Source organism: Salmo salar, chromosome 14 (genome assembly GCF_965601325.2).
Source record: "Salmo salar chromosome 14, fSalSal1, whole genome shotgun sequence".
Lineage (NCBI taxonomy): Eukaryota > Metazoa > Chordata > Actinopteri > Salmoniformes > Salmonidae > Salmo > Salmo salar.
Window position 1 is genome coordinate 95,051,684 of NC_138304.1, and position 15,817 is coordinate 95,067,500.

Genomic DNA, 15,817 nt, shown 5'->3' on the forward strand with positions numbered 1-15,817 from the left:
GTATGGAGGGAGGAGAGGAGAGAGGTATGAAGAGAAAGGAGAGGTGACGAGAGCAGAGAGGTATGGAGAGAGGAGAGGAGAGAGGTATGGAGAAAGAGGAGAGGAGAGAGGTATGAGAGAGAGAGAGAGAGAGAGGGAAGAAGAGAGGTATGGAGAGAGTGGAGAGGAGAGAGGTATGGAGAGAGCGGAGAGGAGATAGGTACAGAGAGAGAGAGAGGAGAGAGGTATGGAGAGAGAGAGAGAAGAGGTATGGAGAGAGAGGGAAGAGGTATGGAGAGAGAGGAGATAGGTATGGAGAGAGAGAGAGAAGAGGTATGGAGAGAGAGAGGAGAGAGGTTTGGAGAGAGAGGAGATAGGTACAGAGAGAGAGAGAGGAGAGAGGTATGGAGAGAGAGAGAGAAGAGGTATGGAGAGAGAGAGGAGAGAGGTTTGGAGAGAGAGGAGATAGGTATGGAGAGAGAGAGAAAGGAGAGACAGGTATTGAGAGAGGGGAGAGGAGAGAGGTATGGAGAGAGAGGAGAGGAGAGAGGTATGGAGAGAGAGGAGATAGGTACAGAGAGAGAGAGAGGAGAGAGGTATGGAGAGAGAGAGAGAAGAGGTATGGAGAGAGAGGGAAGAGGTATGGAGAGAGAGAGAAAGGAGAGACAGGTATTGAGAGAGGGGAGAGGAGAGAGGTATGGAGAGAGAGGAGAGGAGAGAGGTATGGAGAGAGGAGAGGTGAGGAGAGAAGTATGGAGAGAGGAGAGAAGAGAGGTATGGAGAAAGGAGAGGTAAGGAGAGGAGAGAGGTATGGAGAGAGGTGAGGTATGGAGAGAGCGGAGCGGAGATAGGTACAGAGAGAGAGAGAGGAGAGAGGTTTGGAGAGAGAGGGAAGAGGTATGGAGAGAGAGAGAACGGAGAGAGAGGTATTGAGAGAGGGGAGAGGAGAGAGGTATGGAGAGAGAGGAGAGGAGAGAGGTATGGAGAGAGGAGAGGTGAGGAGAGAAGTATGGAGAGAGGAGAGGAGAGAGGTATGGAGAGAGGAGAGAGGTATGGAGAGAGGAGAGGTGAGGAGAGGAGAGAGGTATGGAGAGAGGAGAGGTGAGGAGAGAAGTATGGAGAGAGGAGAGGAGAGAGGTATGGAGAGAGGAGAGAGGTATGGAGAGAGGAGAGGTGAGGAGAGGAGAGAGGTATGGAGAGAGGAGAGGTGAGGAGAGAAGTATGGAGAAAGGAGAGGAGAGAGGTATGGAGAGAGGAGAGGTAAGGAGAGGCGAGAGGTATGGAGAGAGAGGAGAGGAGAGAGGTATGGAGAGAGGAGAGGTATGGAGAGAGGAGAGAGGTATGGAGAGAGGAGAGGTAAGGAGAGGAGAGAGGTATGGAGAGAGGAGAGAGGTATGGAGAGAGGAGAGGTAAGGAGAGGCAAGAGGTATGGAGAGAGAGGAGAGGAGAGAGGTATGGAGAGAGGAGAGGTAAGGAGAGGAGAGAGGTAAGGAGAGGAGAGAGGTATGGAGAGAGGGAGGTGAGGAGAGAGGTATGGAGAGAGATAAGGTGAGGGAGAGAGATGAGGAAAAATTTGAGGAAAAGACAGATAATAATAAATGAGAGGAAAAACACAAGGAGAAAATCTCACTTGAAAAGAAAGACAAAATTAAGTGGAGACTGGTGAGGGGAGGATAGCTCATAATAATGTCTGGAATGGAGCAAATGGAATGGCATAAAACATATTAACCATCTGTCATCCCCCTCTCTCAGCCTCTTTCTATCTGTCACCCCTCTCTCTCAGCCTCTTTCTATCTGTCATCCCCCTCTCTCACTCTTTTTCTATCTGTCATCCCCCTCTCTCAGCCTCTTTCTCATCCCCTTTCTATCTGTCACCCCCCTCTCTCAGCCTCTTTATATCTGTCCCCCCCTCTCTCAGCCTCTTTCTCAGCCCCTTTCTATCTGTCAACCCCCTCTCTCAGCCCCTTTCTATCTGTCAACCCCCTCTCTCAGCCCCTTTCTATCTGTCACCCCCTCTCTCAGCCCCTTTCTATCTGTCACCCCCTCTCTCAGCCCCTTTCTATCTGTCACCCCCTCTCTCAGGCCCTTTCTATCTGTCACCCCCTCTCTCAGCCCCTTTCTATCTGCCACCCCCTCTCTCAGCCCCTTTCTATCTGCCACCCACTCTCTCAGCCCCTTTCTATCTGTCACCCCCTCTCTCAGCCCCTTTCTATCTGTCACCCCCTCTCTCAGCCCCTTTCTATCTGTCACCCCCCTCTCTCAGCCCCTTTCTATCTGTCACCCCCTCTCTCAGCCCCTTTCTATCTGTCACCCCCCTTTCTCAGCCCCTTTCTATCTGTCACCCCCTCTCTCAGCCCCTTTCTACCTGTCACCCCTCTCTCTCAGCCCCTTTCTGTCTGTCACCCCCCTCTCTCAGCCCCTTTCTATCTGTCACCCCCCTCTCTCAGCCCCTTTCTATCTGTCACCCCCCTCTCTCAGCCCCTTTCTATCTGTCACCCCCTCTCTCAGCCCCTTTCTATCTGTCACCCCCTCACTCAGCCCCTTTCTATCTGTCACCCCCTCACTCAGCCCCTTTCTGTCACCCCCCTCTCTCAGCCCCTTTCTATCTGTCACCCCTCTCTCTCAGCTCCTTTCTGTCACCCCCCTCTCTCAGCCCCTTTCTATCTGTCACCCCCTCTCTCAGCCCCTTTCTATCTGTCACCCCCTCACTCAGCCCCTTTCTATCTGTCACCCCCTTTCTCAGCCCCTTTCTATCGGTCACCCCCCTCTCTCAGCCCCTTTCTATCTGTCACCCCCCTCTCTCAGCCACTTTCTATCTGTCATCCCCCTCTCTCAGCCCCTTTCTATCTGTCACCCCCCTCTCTCAGCCCCTTTCTGTCTGTCACCCCTTCTCTCAGCCCCTTTCTATCTGTCACCCCCCTCTCTCAGCCCCTTTCTATCTGTCACCATTCTCTCTCAGCCCCTTTCTGTCACCCCCCTCTCTCAGCCCCTTTCTATCTGTCACCCCCCTCTCTCAGCCCCTTTCTATCTGTCACCCCCTCTCTCAGCCCCTTTCTATCTGTCACCCCCCTCTCTCAGCCCCTTTCTATCTGTCACCCCCCTTTCTCAGCCCCGTTCTGTCACCCCCTCTCTCTGCCCCTTTCTATCTGTCACCCCTCTCTCAGCCCCTTTATATCTGTCACCCCCCTTTCTGAGCCCCTTTCTATCTGTCACCCCCCTTTCTGAGCCCCTTTCTATCTGTCACCCCCTCTCTCAGCCCCTTTATATCTGTCACCCCCCTCTCTCTGCCCCTTTCTATCTGTCACCCCCCTTTCTGAGCCCCTTTCTATCTGTCACCCCCCCAGCCTCTTTCTACCTTCCTTCCATCTCTCTCTCTCTGCTATTCTCTAAGACTTCTAACAGCATAAAGCCATTAAAATCCCTGTTATAGATTCAGTTGAATGTCTTATCAATGCAGCGGAGTTTCATTACGATGAAAAATCCATCTTTCACAGCTGCTACTATTTAATCAGATAAAATTCAACAGAACGGAGTGTGGCAGAGATCCCCCACACACACACACACACACACACACACACACACACACACACACACACACACACACACACCACACACACACACACACACCACACACACACACACACACACACAAACCCCCTACTCCCCTCCACCCCCCCACCACCACACACACACACATACAGACACTTGGAACTAAACACTCCCTAACGCGTTTTAAAATGGATTCCTTGCTGGAATCAACCATTGCAACTTCCACTCTGCTAAAAGAATGGAATGACATCAGGGGGATTTGTGTGCTGTCTGCATGGCACTACCACTTTCCATCACTTTCACAGAGGAAATAATTGATGAACAGGCGAGACAATAGAATTGTCCTCATCTGAAATAACTTTCATAAAAAAACTGGAGATGGAGATAGCAGGAAGATTCACATTCAGTGGTAATGGTGTTTCAAAGTAGAAGAGAGATATGGAGAGAGAAAGAGTGAGAGAGAGACAGAGAGAGAGAGATCGCAAGAACGAAAGGCAGAGTAGTATAGGTAGGTGAAGTATAGGTGTAGTATAGGCAGGTGTAGTATAGGTGTAGTATAGGTGTAGTATAGGTAGGTGTAGTATAGGTAGGTGTAGTATAGGCAGGTGTAGTATAGGCAGGTGTAGTATAGGTAGGTGTAGTATAGGTGAATATAGGTGTAGTATAGGTGTAGCATAGGTGTAGTATAGGTAGGTGTAGTGTAGGCAGGTGTAGTAAAGGTGTAGTATCGGTGTAGTATAGGTGTAGTATAGGTGTAGTATATGTGTAGTATAGGTATAGTATATGTGTAGTATAGGTAGGTGTAGTGTAGGCAGGTGTAGTAAAGGTGTAGTATCGGTGTAGTATAGGTGTAGTATATGTGTAGTATAGATATAGTATATGTGTAGTATAGGTGTTGCATTCTCCTATATTCATTTCACATTACCACAAACCTCAGTGTTTCCTTTCAAATGGTATCAAGAATATACATATCCTTGCTTCAGGTCCTGAGCTACAGACAGTTAGATTTGGGTATGTCATTTTAGGAGAAAATTGAAAAAAAGGGGCGGATCCTTAAGAGGTTTTAAACAAATCAAAATAAATATTATCATTTATTTGGGCTGCAATTTCTGAGGCTGGTAACTCTAATGAACTTATCCTCTGCAGCAGAGGTAAATCTGGGTCTTCCTTTCCTGTGGCAGTCCTCATGAGAGTCCTCATCATCATAGTGCTTGATGGTTTTTGTGATTGCACTTGAAGAAACTTTCAAAGTTCTTGAAATTTTCCAGATTGACTCACATTTATGTCTTAAAATAATGATGGACTGTCATTTTTCTTTGCTTATTTGAGCTGTTCTTGCCATAATATGGACTTGGTCTTTTAACAAATAGGGCTATCTTCTGTATACCACCCCTACCTTGTCACAACACAACTGATTGGCTCAAAAGCATTAAGAAGGAAAAAAATTATAATAATAACTTTTAACAAGGCACACCTGGTAATTGAAATGCATTCCAGGTGACTACCTCATAAAGCCGGTTGAGAGAATGCCAAGAGTGCGCAAAGCTGTCATCATAGCAAAGGATGGCAACTTTGAAAAATCTCAAATATAAAATATATTTTGATGTTTTTAACACTTTTTTTTGGTTATTACATGCTTCCATATGTGTTACTTCATAGTTTTGATGTATTCAATATTATTCTAGAATGTAGAAAATAGTAAAAATACACTTTTGACTGGTACTGTAGGTGTAGTGTAGATGTAGTATAGGTGCAGTATGGGTGTAGTATTGGTAGGTATAGTATAGGTGAATATGGGTGCAGCATAGGTGAATATAGTTGTAGTATAGGTAGGTGCTGTATAGGTGAATATAGGTGTAGTATAGGTGCAGTATAGGTTTAGCATAGGTGAAAATAGGTGTAGTATAGGTAAATACAGGTGTAGTATAGGTGTAGTATAGGTAGATGTAGTATAGTTGTAGCATAGGTAAGTGTAGTCTAGCTGCAGTATAGGTAAGTGTAGTATAGGTGAATATAGTCATAGTATAGGTAGGTGTAGTATAGGTGTAGTATAGGTAGGTGCTGTATAGGTGAATATAGGTGCTGTACAGGTAGGTGTAGTAAGGGTAGGAGCAGTATAGATGTATTATAGGTAGGTGTAGTATAGGTGAATATAGTCATAGTATAGGTAGGTGTAGTATATGCAGGTGCAGTATAGGTGTAGTATAGGTAGGTGTAGCATAGGTGTAGTATAGGTGAATATAGGTGTAGTATAGGTAGACGCAGTATAGGTGTAGTATAGGTAGGTGCAGTATAGTTATAGTATAGGTAGGCGTAGTATAGGTGTAGTATAGGTAGATGCAGTATAGGTGCAGTATAGGTAGGTGTAGTATAGGTGAATATAGGTGTAGTATAGGTAGGTGCAGTATCGGTAGGTGTAGTATAGGCAAATATAGTTGTAGTATAGGCAGGTGCAGTATAGGTGAATATAGGTGTAGTATAGTTGTAGTACACTGTATTTGTAGTATAGGTGTAGTATAGGCATAGTGTATGTGTAGTATATGTGTGTGTGTAATATATGTGTAGAATTGGTGTAGTATAAATGTAGTATATGTGTTGTATAGGTGTTGTATAGGTGCGGTATACTGTATGTGTAGTATTGGTGTAGTCGAGGTGTAGTATACTTTATGTGTAATATAGGTTTAGCATTGTTGTAGTATAGGTGTAGTATAGTTCTAGTATACAGTATGTGTCGTATAGGTGTGGTATTGGTATATTATAGGCGTAGTATAGGTGTAGCATATCTGTAATAATGGTGTAGTATCGGTGTAGTATAGATATGTGAAGTATAGGTGTAGTATAGGTGTAGTATACATCTAGTATAAGTAGTATAGGTGTAGTATATGTGTAGTATAGGTGTAGTATACTCTATGTGCAGTATATGTGTAGTGTTGGTGTAGTGTAGGTATAGTATCGGTGTAGTATATATAGTAAACTCACAGGTAGTCCAGATGAGCCTTGAGGACCAGGAAAACCAGGAGGACCCTGTAGAGGAGAAACAGGCAATGAGATGGGCATCTAAAACAATGGCTCTGAGTTCTGATATGTTAATAACCATTAGGGTTGTAGACACTGGATTACTCCTCCAATCTAAAAGGGATACTATTGCTAAAGGGATCAAAGCTGGGACCGAGAGACTGAAAAACAGTTTCTATCTCAAGACCATCAGACTGTTAAATAGCCATCACTAGCCGGCCTCCACCCAGTACCCTGCCCTGAACTTAGTCACTGTCACTAGCCGGGTACTAACCGGTTACTCAACCTTGCACCTTAGAGGCTGATGCCCTATGTACATCGACATGGAATCACTGGTCACTTTACATAATTTTTACATACTGTTTTACTCATTTAACATGTATATACTGTATTCTACTGTATCCTACTGAATTCTAGTCAATGCAACTCCGACATTGCTCATTCTAATATTTATATATTTCTTAATTCCATTCTTTTACTTTGTGATTTGTGTGTATTGTTGTGAATTGTTAGATACTACTGCACTGTTGGAGCTAGGAACACAAGTATTTTGCTACACCCGCAATAACATCTGGTAAATATGTGTACTATATCTAAAGGGATACTATTGCTAAAGGGATACTATATCTAAAGGGATACTATAGCTAAAGGGATACTATATCTAAAGGGATACTATATCTAAAGGGATACTATAGCTAAAGGGATACTATATCCAAAGGGATACTATATCTAAAGGGATAATATATCTAAAGGGATACTATTGCTAAAGGGATACTATATCTAAAGGGATACTATAGCTAAAGGGATACTATATCTAAAGGGATACTATATCTAAAGGGATACTATAGCTAAAGGGATACTATATCTAAAGGGATACTATATCTAAAGGGATACTATATCTAAAGGGATACTATAGCTAAAGGGATACTATATCTAAAGGGATACTATATCTAAAGGGATACTATAGCTAAAGGGATACTATAGCTAAAGGGATACTATAGCTAAAGGGATACTATATCTAAAGGGATACTATATCTAAAGGGATACTATAGCTAAAGGGATACTATAGCTAAAAGGATACTTATGGAAATAGTTAATGATTGCCTAATGACATCAAGAACTATGTAGTTGTAGGACGCGCCACTAGAGGGCTGTATGACATTACGTGTATAGTATCAACATGAAGTTCCTTCGTTCTGCTTGATCCCTCAATGATGAAGCTTTACAAGACACACAGGCCACATAAACACTGTGGACCTGGTCCAACACTGTGGAAATGCAGACATCCTACTTGAAAATGTGTCTCTGACCTCCCTTTGTTGGATGGAATCACTGTTCTGAACATGACTGGATTGGTGAAAGCTATGTACATGATGCCTTGCTTTCACCTATCCCATTGTGTTTGATACTTCCTGGATAGCTGCATCAGTGCCATTTTCTTTCTCTTTTTGGGGTTTTTCATGTTGTACTGTGGATCAAAATACAGTTGTTCCAGGTGTCACTAATATCTTGGCTACTTGGGCGGCAGGTAGCCTAGCAGTTAGAGAGCTGGGCCAGTAGCCAAAAGGTCGCTGGTTTGAATAGCTGAGCCAACAGGGTGAAAACTCTATCGATGTGCCCTTGAGCAAGGCACTTAACCCTAATTTGCTCCAGGGGTGCTGTACTACTACGACTTACCCTGTAAAACAACACATTTTACTGCACCTACTGTATATGACAATAAACTATTATTTTATATGGTAAGCTGATAGACACCTAGTTCTTCTTACAGACACCATGCTTTGACTCTGTTGTGCTGGCTTATAATGTCTCTACTAAACCCCTATGACGTGTTATAATGCCCTACAATCTCTCGTGTAGAACTCACCATATTCCCTGGTACACCAGCTTGTCCCCTTTGCCCCTGAGGACCCTGGGAAATGTAGGCAGAAAGGTACTTTGTGTTAGAGATTCAACACACCAAAACAACGCAACTCGCTATATTTCACCACTTATACACACACACACACACACACACACACACACACACACACACACACACACACACACACACACACACACACACACACACACACACACACACACACACACACACACACACACACACACACACACACACACACACACACTTACCATCTCCCCCCTTATTCCAGGTAATCCTGGTGTTCCTGGGTGGCCTGGTGTTCCTGGTCCAGAGCAGCCTCCATTAGCTCCATTGGTGATAGAGGTGGTCTACATAGACAAGAGGATAAATCAATTATTCAGTGTGTGTGTGCATGAGTTGCGTGTGTTGTGGGTGTGTGTGTGTGTGTGAATGTAAGAGTTAGAGACAGTGTGGACGTACAGGTGCCTGTGCAGCCTCCTCGCTCTGCAGTCTTTGGTTTCTGAAACACTGCAACACACATAGAGAAATTCCATTAGTACAATGGATTGGAATTTCATTCTACTTCCTGAATTAACTGGAATTGACAGCAGGTAAGAATAATCATGTTCAATTTCCAGGACTCTATAGTCTTAAGGCAAAAGTGTATACACCCTTACCCACCTCACCCGTGTCCCCCTTCCCCCCATCCCCATGCTCCACCCCCCCTGCTTCTCACCCTCTCACAGCCGTCAGGGGCGTGGCCTATGGCAGGTTTGCCCTCGTCTCCTTTCTCTCCCTTGGTGCCCACCATGCCTGGTACCCCTGGCAAGCCCTTGGAACAGTCCTCACACACTTCCTGCAGCAGAGGACACACACACACACACACACACATATACACATACACACACATACACACACACACACACACATACACACACACAACCACACACACACACACCCACACACAATTTATAACATGACGTGTGTGCTGAATGTACACAGCATGGACACAGTTCATAGACATTTGTGTTATTTTTCATCACATTAGTACAGCTCATGCATATCAATCCAAGAGCAATACTATAAAAGTCTAACTTCCAGAGTGCACCTCCCTACCTCCTGTCTTACCTCTCCTCGACTGGAGTCCTGGTCCTGAGGCAGCCTCAGATGCTGAGGGAGGGTAAGGGGAGGGGGCTATGAAAGGGGGGGAGTCAGTGAGAGAGGGGGAGAGGAGAGTCAATGAGAGAGAGGGGGATCAGATGGGGAGAGGAGAGTCAGTGAGAGGGGGGATCAGAGGGGGAGAGGAGAGTCAGTGAGAGGGGGTGATCAGAGGGGGAGAGGAGAGTCAGTGAGAGGGGGAATCAGAGGGGTAAAGGAGAGTCAGTGAGAGGGGGTGATCAGAGGGGGAGAGGAGAGTCAGTGAAAGGGGGTGATCAGAGGGGGAGAGGAGAGTCAGTGAAAGGGGGTGATCAGAGGGGGAGAGGAGAGTCAGTGAGAGGGGATGATCAGAGGGGTAAAGGAGAGTCAGTGAGAGGGGGGATCAGAGGGGGAGAGGAGAGTCAGTGAGAGGGGGGGTCAGAGGGGGAGAGGAGAGTCAGTGAGAGAGGGGAGAATCAGAGGGGGAGAGGAGAGTCAGTGAGAGGGGGGGTCAGAGGGGGAGAGGAGAGTCAGTGAGAGAGGGGAGGATCAGAGGGGGAGAGGAGAGTCAGTGAGAGGGGGATCAGAGGGGGAGAGGAGAGTCAGTGAGAGGGGGGGGCAGAGGGGGAGAGGAGAGTCAGTGAGAGAGGGGAGGATCAGAGGGGGAGAGGAGAGTCAGTGAGAGGGGGATCAGAGGGGGAGAGGAGAGTCAGTGAGAGGGGGGATCAGAGGGGGAGAGGAGAGTCAGTGAGAGGGGATGATCAGAGGGGTAAAGGAGAGTCAGTGAGAGGGGGGATCAGAGGGGGAGAGGAGAGTCAGTGAGAGGGGGGGTCAGAGGGGGAGAGGAGAGTCAGTGAGAGGGGGGGGTCAGAGGGGTAAAGGAGAGTCAGTGAGAGGGGGGATCAGAGGGGTAAAGGAGAGTCAGTGAGAGGGGGGATCAGAGGGGGAGAGGAGAGTCAGTGAGAGGGGGGGTCAGAGGGGGAGAGGAGAGTCAGTGAGAGAGGGGAGGATCAGAGGGGGAGAGGAGAGTCAGTGAGGGAGGGGGTAAAAGGATGCAAGCAGAAGTTGCCATTAGGCACCGATCTAGGATCAGTTTATCCTCCTCTGATCCTAACCTTAATCACTAAGGAGGGGCCAATGCAAAACAGATCTTAGATCAGCGTCTAGGGGTACTTCATCCTTCTACAGTAAAAATGTTGGGGTGGTATACAACTAATGTATACGTACGATTGATTTCTGCAACACAGTGCAACGTGATGAACTGCATTACAGTGCAAAGTGTTGAACTGCAACACAGTGCAAACGGTGTTGAACTGCAGTATAGTGTTGAACTGCAGTACAGTGCAAAGTGTTGAACTGCAGTACAGTCCAAAGTGTTGAACTGCAGTACAGTGTTGAACTGCAGAACAGTGCAAAGTGTTGAACTGCAGTACAGTGCAAAGGGTTGAACTGCAGTACAGTGCAAAGTGTTGAACTGCAGAACAGTGTTGAACTGCAGTACAGTGCAAAGTGTTGAACCGCAGTACAGTGTTGAACTGCAGTACAGTGCAAAGTGTTGAACTGCAGAACAGTGTTGAACTGCAGTACAGTGTTGAACTGCAGTACAGTGCAAAGTGTTGAACTGCAGTACAGTGCAAAGTGTTGAACTGCAGAACAGTGTTGAACTGCAGTACAGTGCAAAGTGTTGAACTGCAGTACAGTGTTGAACTGCAGCACAGTGCAAAGTGTTGAACTGCAGAACAGTGTTGAACTGCAGTACAGTACAGTGTTGAACTGCAGTACAGTGCAAAGTGTTGAACTGCAGAACAGTGTTGAACTGCAGAACAGTGCAATGTGTTGAACTGCAGTACAGTGTTGAACTGCAGAACAGTGTTGAACTGCAGTACAGTGTTGAACTGCAGTACAGTACAGTGTTGAACTGTAGTACAGTGCAAAGTGTTGAACTGCAGTACAGTACAGTGTTGAACTGTAGTACAGTGCAAAGTGTTGAACTGCAGAACAGTGTTGAACTGCAGTACAGTGTTGAACTGCAATACAGTCCAAAGTGTTGAACTGCAGAACAGTGTTGAACTGCAGTACAGTACAGTGTTGAACTGCAGTACAGTGCAAAGTGTTGAACTGCAGAACAGTGTTGAACTGCAGAACAGTGCAAAGTGTTGAACTGCAGTACAGTGTTGAACTGCAGAACAGTGTTGAACTGCAGTACAGTGTTGAACTGCAGTACAGTACAGTGTTGAACTGTAGTACAGTGCAAAGTGTTGAACTGCAGAACAGTGTTCAACTGCAGAACAGTGCAAAGTGTTGAACTGCAGTACAGTGCAAAGTGTTGAACTGTAGTACAGTGTTGAACTGCAGTACAGTGTTGAACTGCAGTACAGTGCAAAGTGTTGAACTGTAGTACAGTGTTGAACTGCAGTACAGTGTTGAACTGCAGTACAGTGCAAAGTGTTGAACTGCAGTACAGTCCAAAGTGTTGAACTGCAGTACAGTGTTGAACTGCAGTACAGTCCAAAAGTGTTGAACTGCAGTACAGTGTTGAACTGCAGAACAGTCCAAAGTGTTGAACTGCAGTACAGTGTTGAACTGCAGTACAGTGTTGAACTGCAGTACAGTACAGTGTTGAACTGTAGTACAGTGCAAAGTGTTGAACTGTAGTACAGTGTTGAACTGCAGTACAGTGTTGAACTGTAGTACAGTGCAAAGTGTTGAACTGCAGAACAGTGCAAAGTGTTGAACTGCAGTATAGTGTTGAACTGCAGTACAGTGTTGAACTGCAGTACAGTCCAAAGTGTTGAACTGCAGTACAGTGTTGAACTGCAGAACAGTCCAAAGTGTTGAACTGCAGTACAGTCCAAAGTGTTGAACTGCAGTATAGTGTTGAACTGCAGTACAGTGTTGAACTGCAGAACAGTGCAAAGTGTTGAACTGCAGTACAGTGCAAAGGGTTGAACTGCAGTACAGTGCAAAGTGTTGAACTGCAGAACAGTGTTGAACTGCAGTACAGTGCAAAGTGTTGAACTGCAGTACAGTGTTGAACTGCAGTACAGTGCAAAGTGTTGAACTGCAGTACAGTGCAAAGTGTTGAACTGCAGAACAGTGTTGAACTGCAGTACAGTGCAAAGTGTTGAACTGCAGTACAGTGTTGAACTGCAGCACAGTGCAAAGTGTTGAACTGCAGTACAGTGCAAAGTGTTGAACTGCAGAACAGTGTTGAACTGCAGTACAGTGCAAAGTGTTGAACTGCAGAACAGTGTTGAACTGCAGTACAGTGCAAAGTGTTGAACCGCAGTACAGTGTTGAACTGCAGTACAGTGCAAAGTGTTGAACTGCAGAACAGTGTTGAACTGCAGTACAGTGCAAAGTGTTGAACTGCAGAACAGTGTTGAACTGCAGTACAGTACAGTGTTGAACTGCAGTACAGTGCAAAGTGTTGAACTGCAGAACAGTGTTGAACTGCAGAACAGTGCAAAGTGTTGAACTGCAGTACAGTGTTGAACTGCAGAACAGTGTTGAATTGCAGTACAGTGTTGAACTGCAGTACAGTACAGTGTTGAACTGTAGTACAGTGCAAAGTGTTGAACTGCAGTACAGTACAGTGTTGAACTGTAGTACAGTGCAAAGTGTTGAACTGCAGAACAGTGTTGAACTGCAGTACAGTGTTGAACTGCAGTACAGTCCAAAGTGTTGAACTGCAGAACAGTGTTGAACTGCAGTACAGTACAGTGTTGAACTGCAGTACAGTGCAAAGTGTTGAACTGCAGAACAGTGTTGAACTGCAGAACAGTGCAAAGTGTTGAACTGCAGTACAGTGTTGAACTGCAGAACAGTGTTGAACTGCAGTACAGTGTTGAACTGCAGTACAGTACAGTGTTGAACTGTAGTACAGTGCAAAGTGTTGAACTGCAGAACAGTGTTCAACTGCAGAACAGTGCAAAGTGTTGAACTGCAGTACAGTGCAACGTGTTGAACTGTAGTACAGTGTTGAACTGCAGTACAGTGTTGAACTGCAGTACAGTGCAAAGTGTTGAACTGTAGTACAGTGTTGAACTGCAGTACAGTGTTGAACTGCAGTACAGTGCAAAGTGTTGAACTGCAGTACAGCCCAAAGTGTTGAACTGCAGTACAGTGTTGAACTGCAGTACAGTCCAAAGTGTTGAACTGCAGTACAGTGTTGAACTGCAGAACAGTCCAAAGTGTTGAACTGCAGTACAGTCCAAAGTGTTGAACTGCAGTACAGTGTTGAACTGCAGAACAGTGTTGAACTGCAGTACAGTGTTGAACTGCAGTACAGTACAGTGTTGAACTGTAGTACAGTGCAAAGTGTTGAACTGTAGTACAGTGTTGAACTGCAGTACAGTGTTGAACTGCAGTACAGTGCAAAGTGTTGAACTGCAGAACAGTGCAAAGTGTTGAACTGCAGTATAGTGTTGAACTGCAGTACAGTGTTGAACTGCAGTACAGTCCAAAGTGTTGAACTGCAGTACAGTGTTGAACTGCAGAACAGTCCAAAGTGTTGAACTGCAGTACAGTCCAAAGTGTTGAACTGCAGTATAGTGTTGAACTGCAGTACAGTGTTGAACTGCAGAACAGTGCAAAGTGTTGAACTGCAGTACAGTGCAAAGGGTTGAACTGCAGTACAGTGCAAAGTGTTGAACTGCAGAACAGTGTTGAACTGCAGTACAGTGCAAAGTGTTGAACTGCAGTACAGTGTTGAACTGCAGTACAGTGCAAAGTGTTGAACTGCAGTACAGTGCAAAGTGTTGAACTGCAGAACAGTGTTGAACTGCAGTACAGTGCAAAGTGTTGAACTGCAGTACAGTGTTGAACTGCAGCACAGTGCAAAGTGTTGAACTGCAGTACAGTGCAAAGTGTTGAACTGCAGAACAGTGTTGAACTGCAGTACAGTGCAAAGTGTTGAACTGCAGAACAGTGTTGAACTGCAGTACAGTGCAAAGTGTTGAACCGCAGTACAGTGTTGAACTGCAGTACAGTGCAAAGTGTTGAACTGCAGAACAGTGTTGAACTGCAGTACAGTGCAAAGTGTTGAACTGCAGAACAGTGTTGAACTGCAGTACAGTACAGTGTTGAACTGCAGTACAGTGCAAAGTGTTGAACTGCAGAACAGTGTTGAACTGCAGAACAGTGCAAAGTGTTGAACTGCAGTACAGTGTTGAACTGCAGAACAGTGTTGAATTGCAGTACAGTGTTGAACTGCAGTACAGTACAGTGTTGAACTGTAGTACAGTGCAAAGTGTTGAACTGCAGTACAGTACAGTGTTGAACTGTAGTACAGTGCAAAGTGTTGAACTGCAGAACAGTGTTGAACTGCAGTACAGTGTTGAACTGCAGTACAGTCCAAAGTGTTGAACTGCAGAACAGTGTTGAACTGCAGTACAGTACAGTGTTGAACTGCAGTACAGTGCAAAGTGTTGAACTGCAGAACAGTGTTGAACTGCAGAACAGTGCAAAGTGTTGAACTGCAGTACAGTGTTGAACTGCAGAACAGTGTTGAACTGCAGTACAGTGTTGAACTGCAGTACAGTACAGTGTTGAACTGTAGTACAGTGCAAAGTGTTGAACTGCAGAACAGTGTTTAACTGCAGAACAGTGCAAAGTGTTGAACTGCAGTACAGTGCAACGTGTTGAACTGTAGTACAGTGTTGAACTGCAGTACAGTGTTGAACTGCAGTACAGTGCAAAGTGTTGAACTGTAGTACAGTGTTGAACTGCAGTACAGTGTTGAACTGCAGTACAGTGCAAAGTGTTGAACTGCAGTACAGCCCAAAGTGTTGAACTGCAGTACAGTGTTGAACTGCAGTACAGTCCAAAGTGTTGAACTGCAGTACAGTGTTGAACTGCAGAACAGTCCAAAGTGTTGAACTGCAGTACAGTCCAAAGTGTTGAACTGCAGTACAGTGTTGAACTGCAGAACAGTGTTGAACTGCAGTACAGTGTTGAACTGCAGTACAGTACAGTGTTGAACTGTAGTACAGTGCAAAGTGTTGAACTGCAGTACAGTGTTGAACTGCAGTACAGTGTTGAACTGCAGTACAGTGTTGAACTGCAGTACAGTGTTGAACTGCAGTACAGTGCAAAGTGTTGAACTGCAGAACAGTGCAAAGTGTTGAACTGCAGTATAGTGTTGAACTGCAGTACAGTCCAAAGTGTTGAACTGCAGTACAGTGTTGAACTGCAGTACAGTCCAAAGTGTTGAACTGCAGTACAGTGTTGAACTGCAGAACAGTCCAAAGTGTTGAACTGCAGTACAGTCCA

At 45.4% G+C, this 15,817-nt stretch overlaps 1 protein-coding gene across 5 annotated transcripts in view; it reads right to left on the reverse strand.

Moving 5' to 3' along the window:
- Window positions 1-15,817, reverse strand: part of col16a1 (collagen, type XVI, alpha 1) — a 164,258-nt gene that overhangs the window by 44,299 nt on the left and 104,142 nt on the right. For 3 of the 5 annotated variants that reach the window (XM_045694917.2, XM_082961292.1, XM_082961290.1), the window contains 6 exons: window positions 9,524-9,601; window positions 9,144-9,263; window positions 8,888-8,935; window positions 8,677-8,775; window positions 8,411-8,455; window positions 6,508-6,552 (listed from right to left, as the gene is read on the reverse strand). In XM_045694917.2, the coding sequence (XP_045550873.1) occupies window positions 6,508-6,552; window positions 8,411-8,455; window positions 8,677-8,775; window positions 8,888-8,935; window positions 9,144-9,263; window positions 9,524-9,601 (435 nt within the window). The remainder of the gene's footprint in view (window positions 1-6,507; window positions 6,553-8,410; window positions 8,456-8,676; window positions 8,776-8,887; window positions 8,936-9,143; window positions 9,264-9,523; window positions 9,602-15,817) is intronic. The other 2 variants (XM_082961293.1, XM_082961291.1) reach the window with 1 other exon arrangement.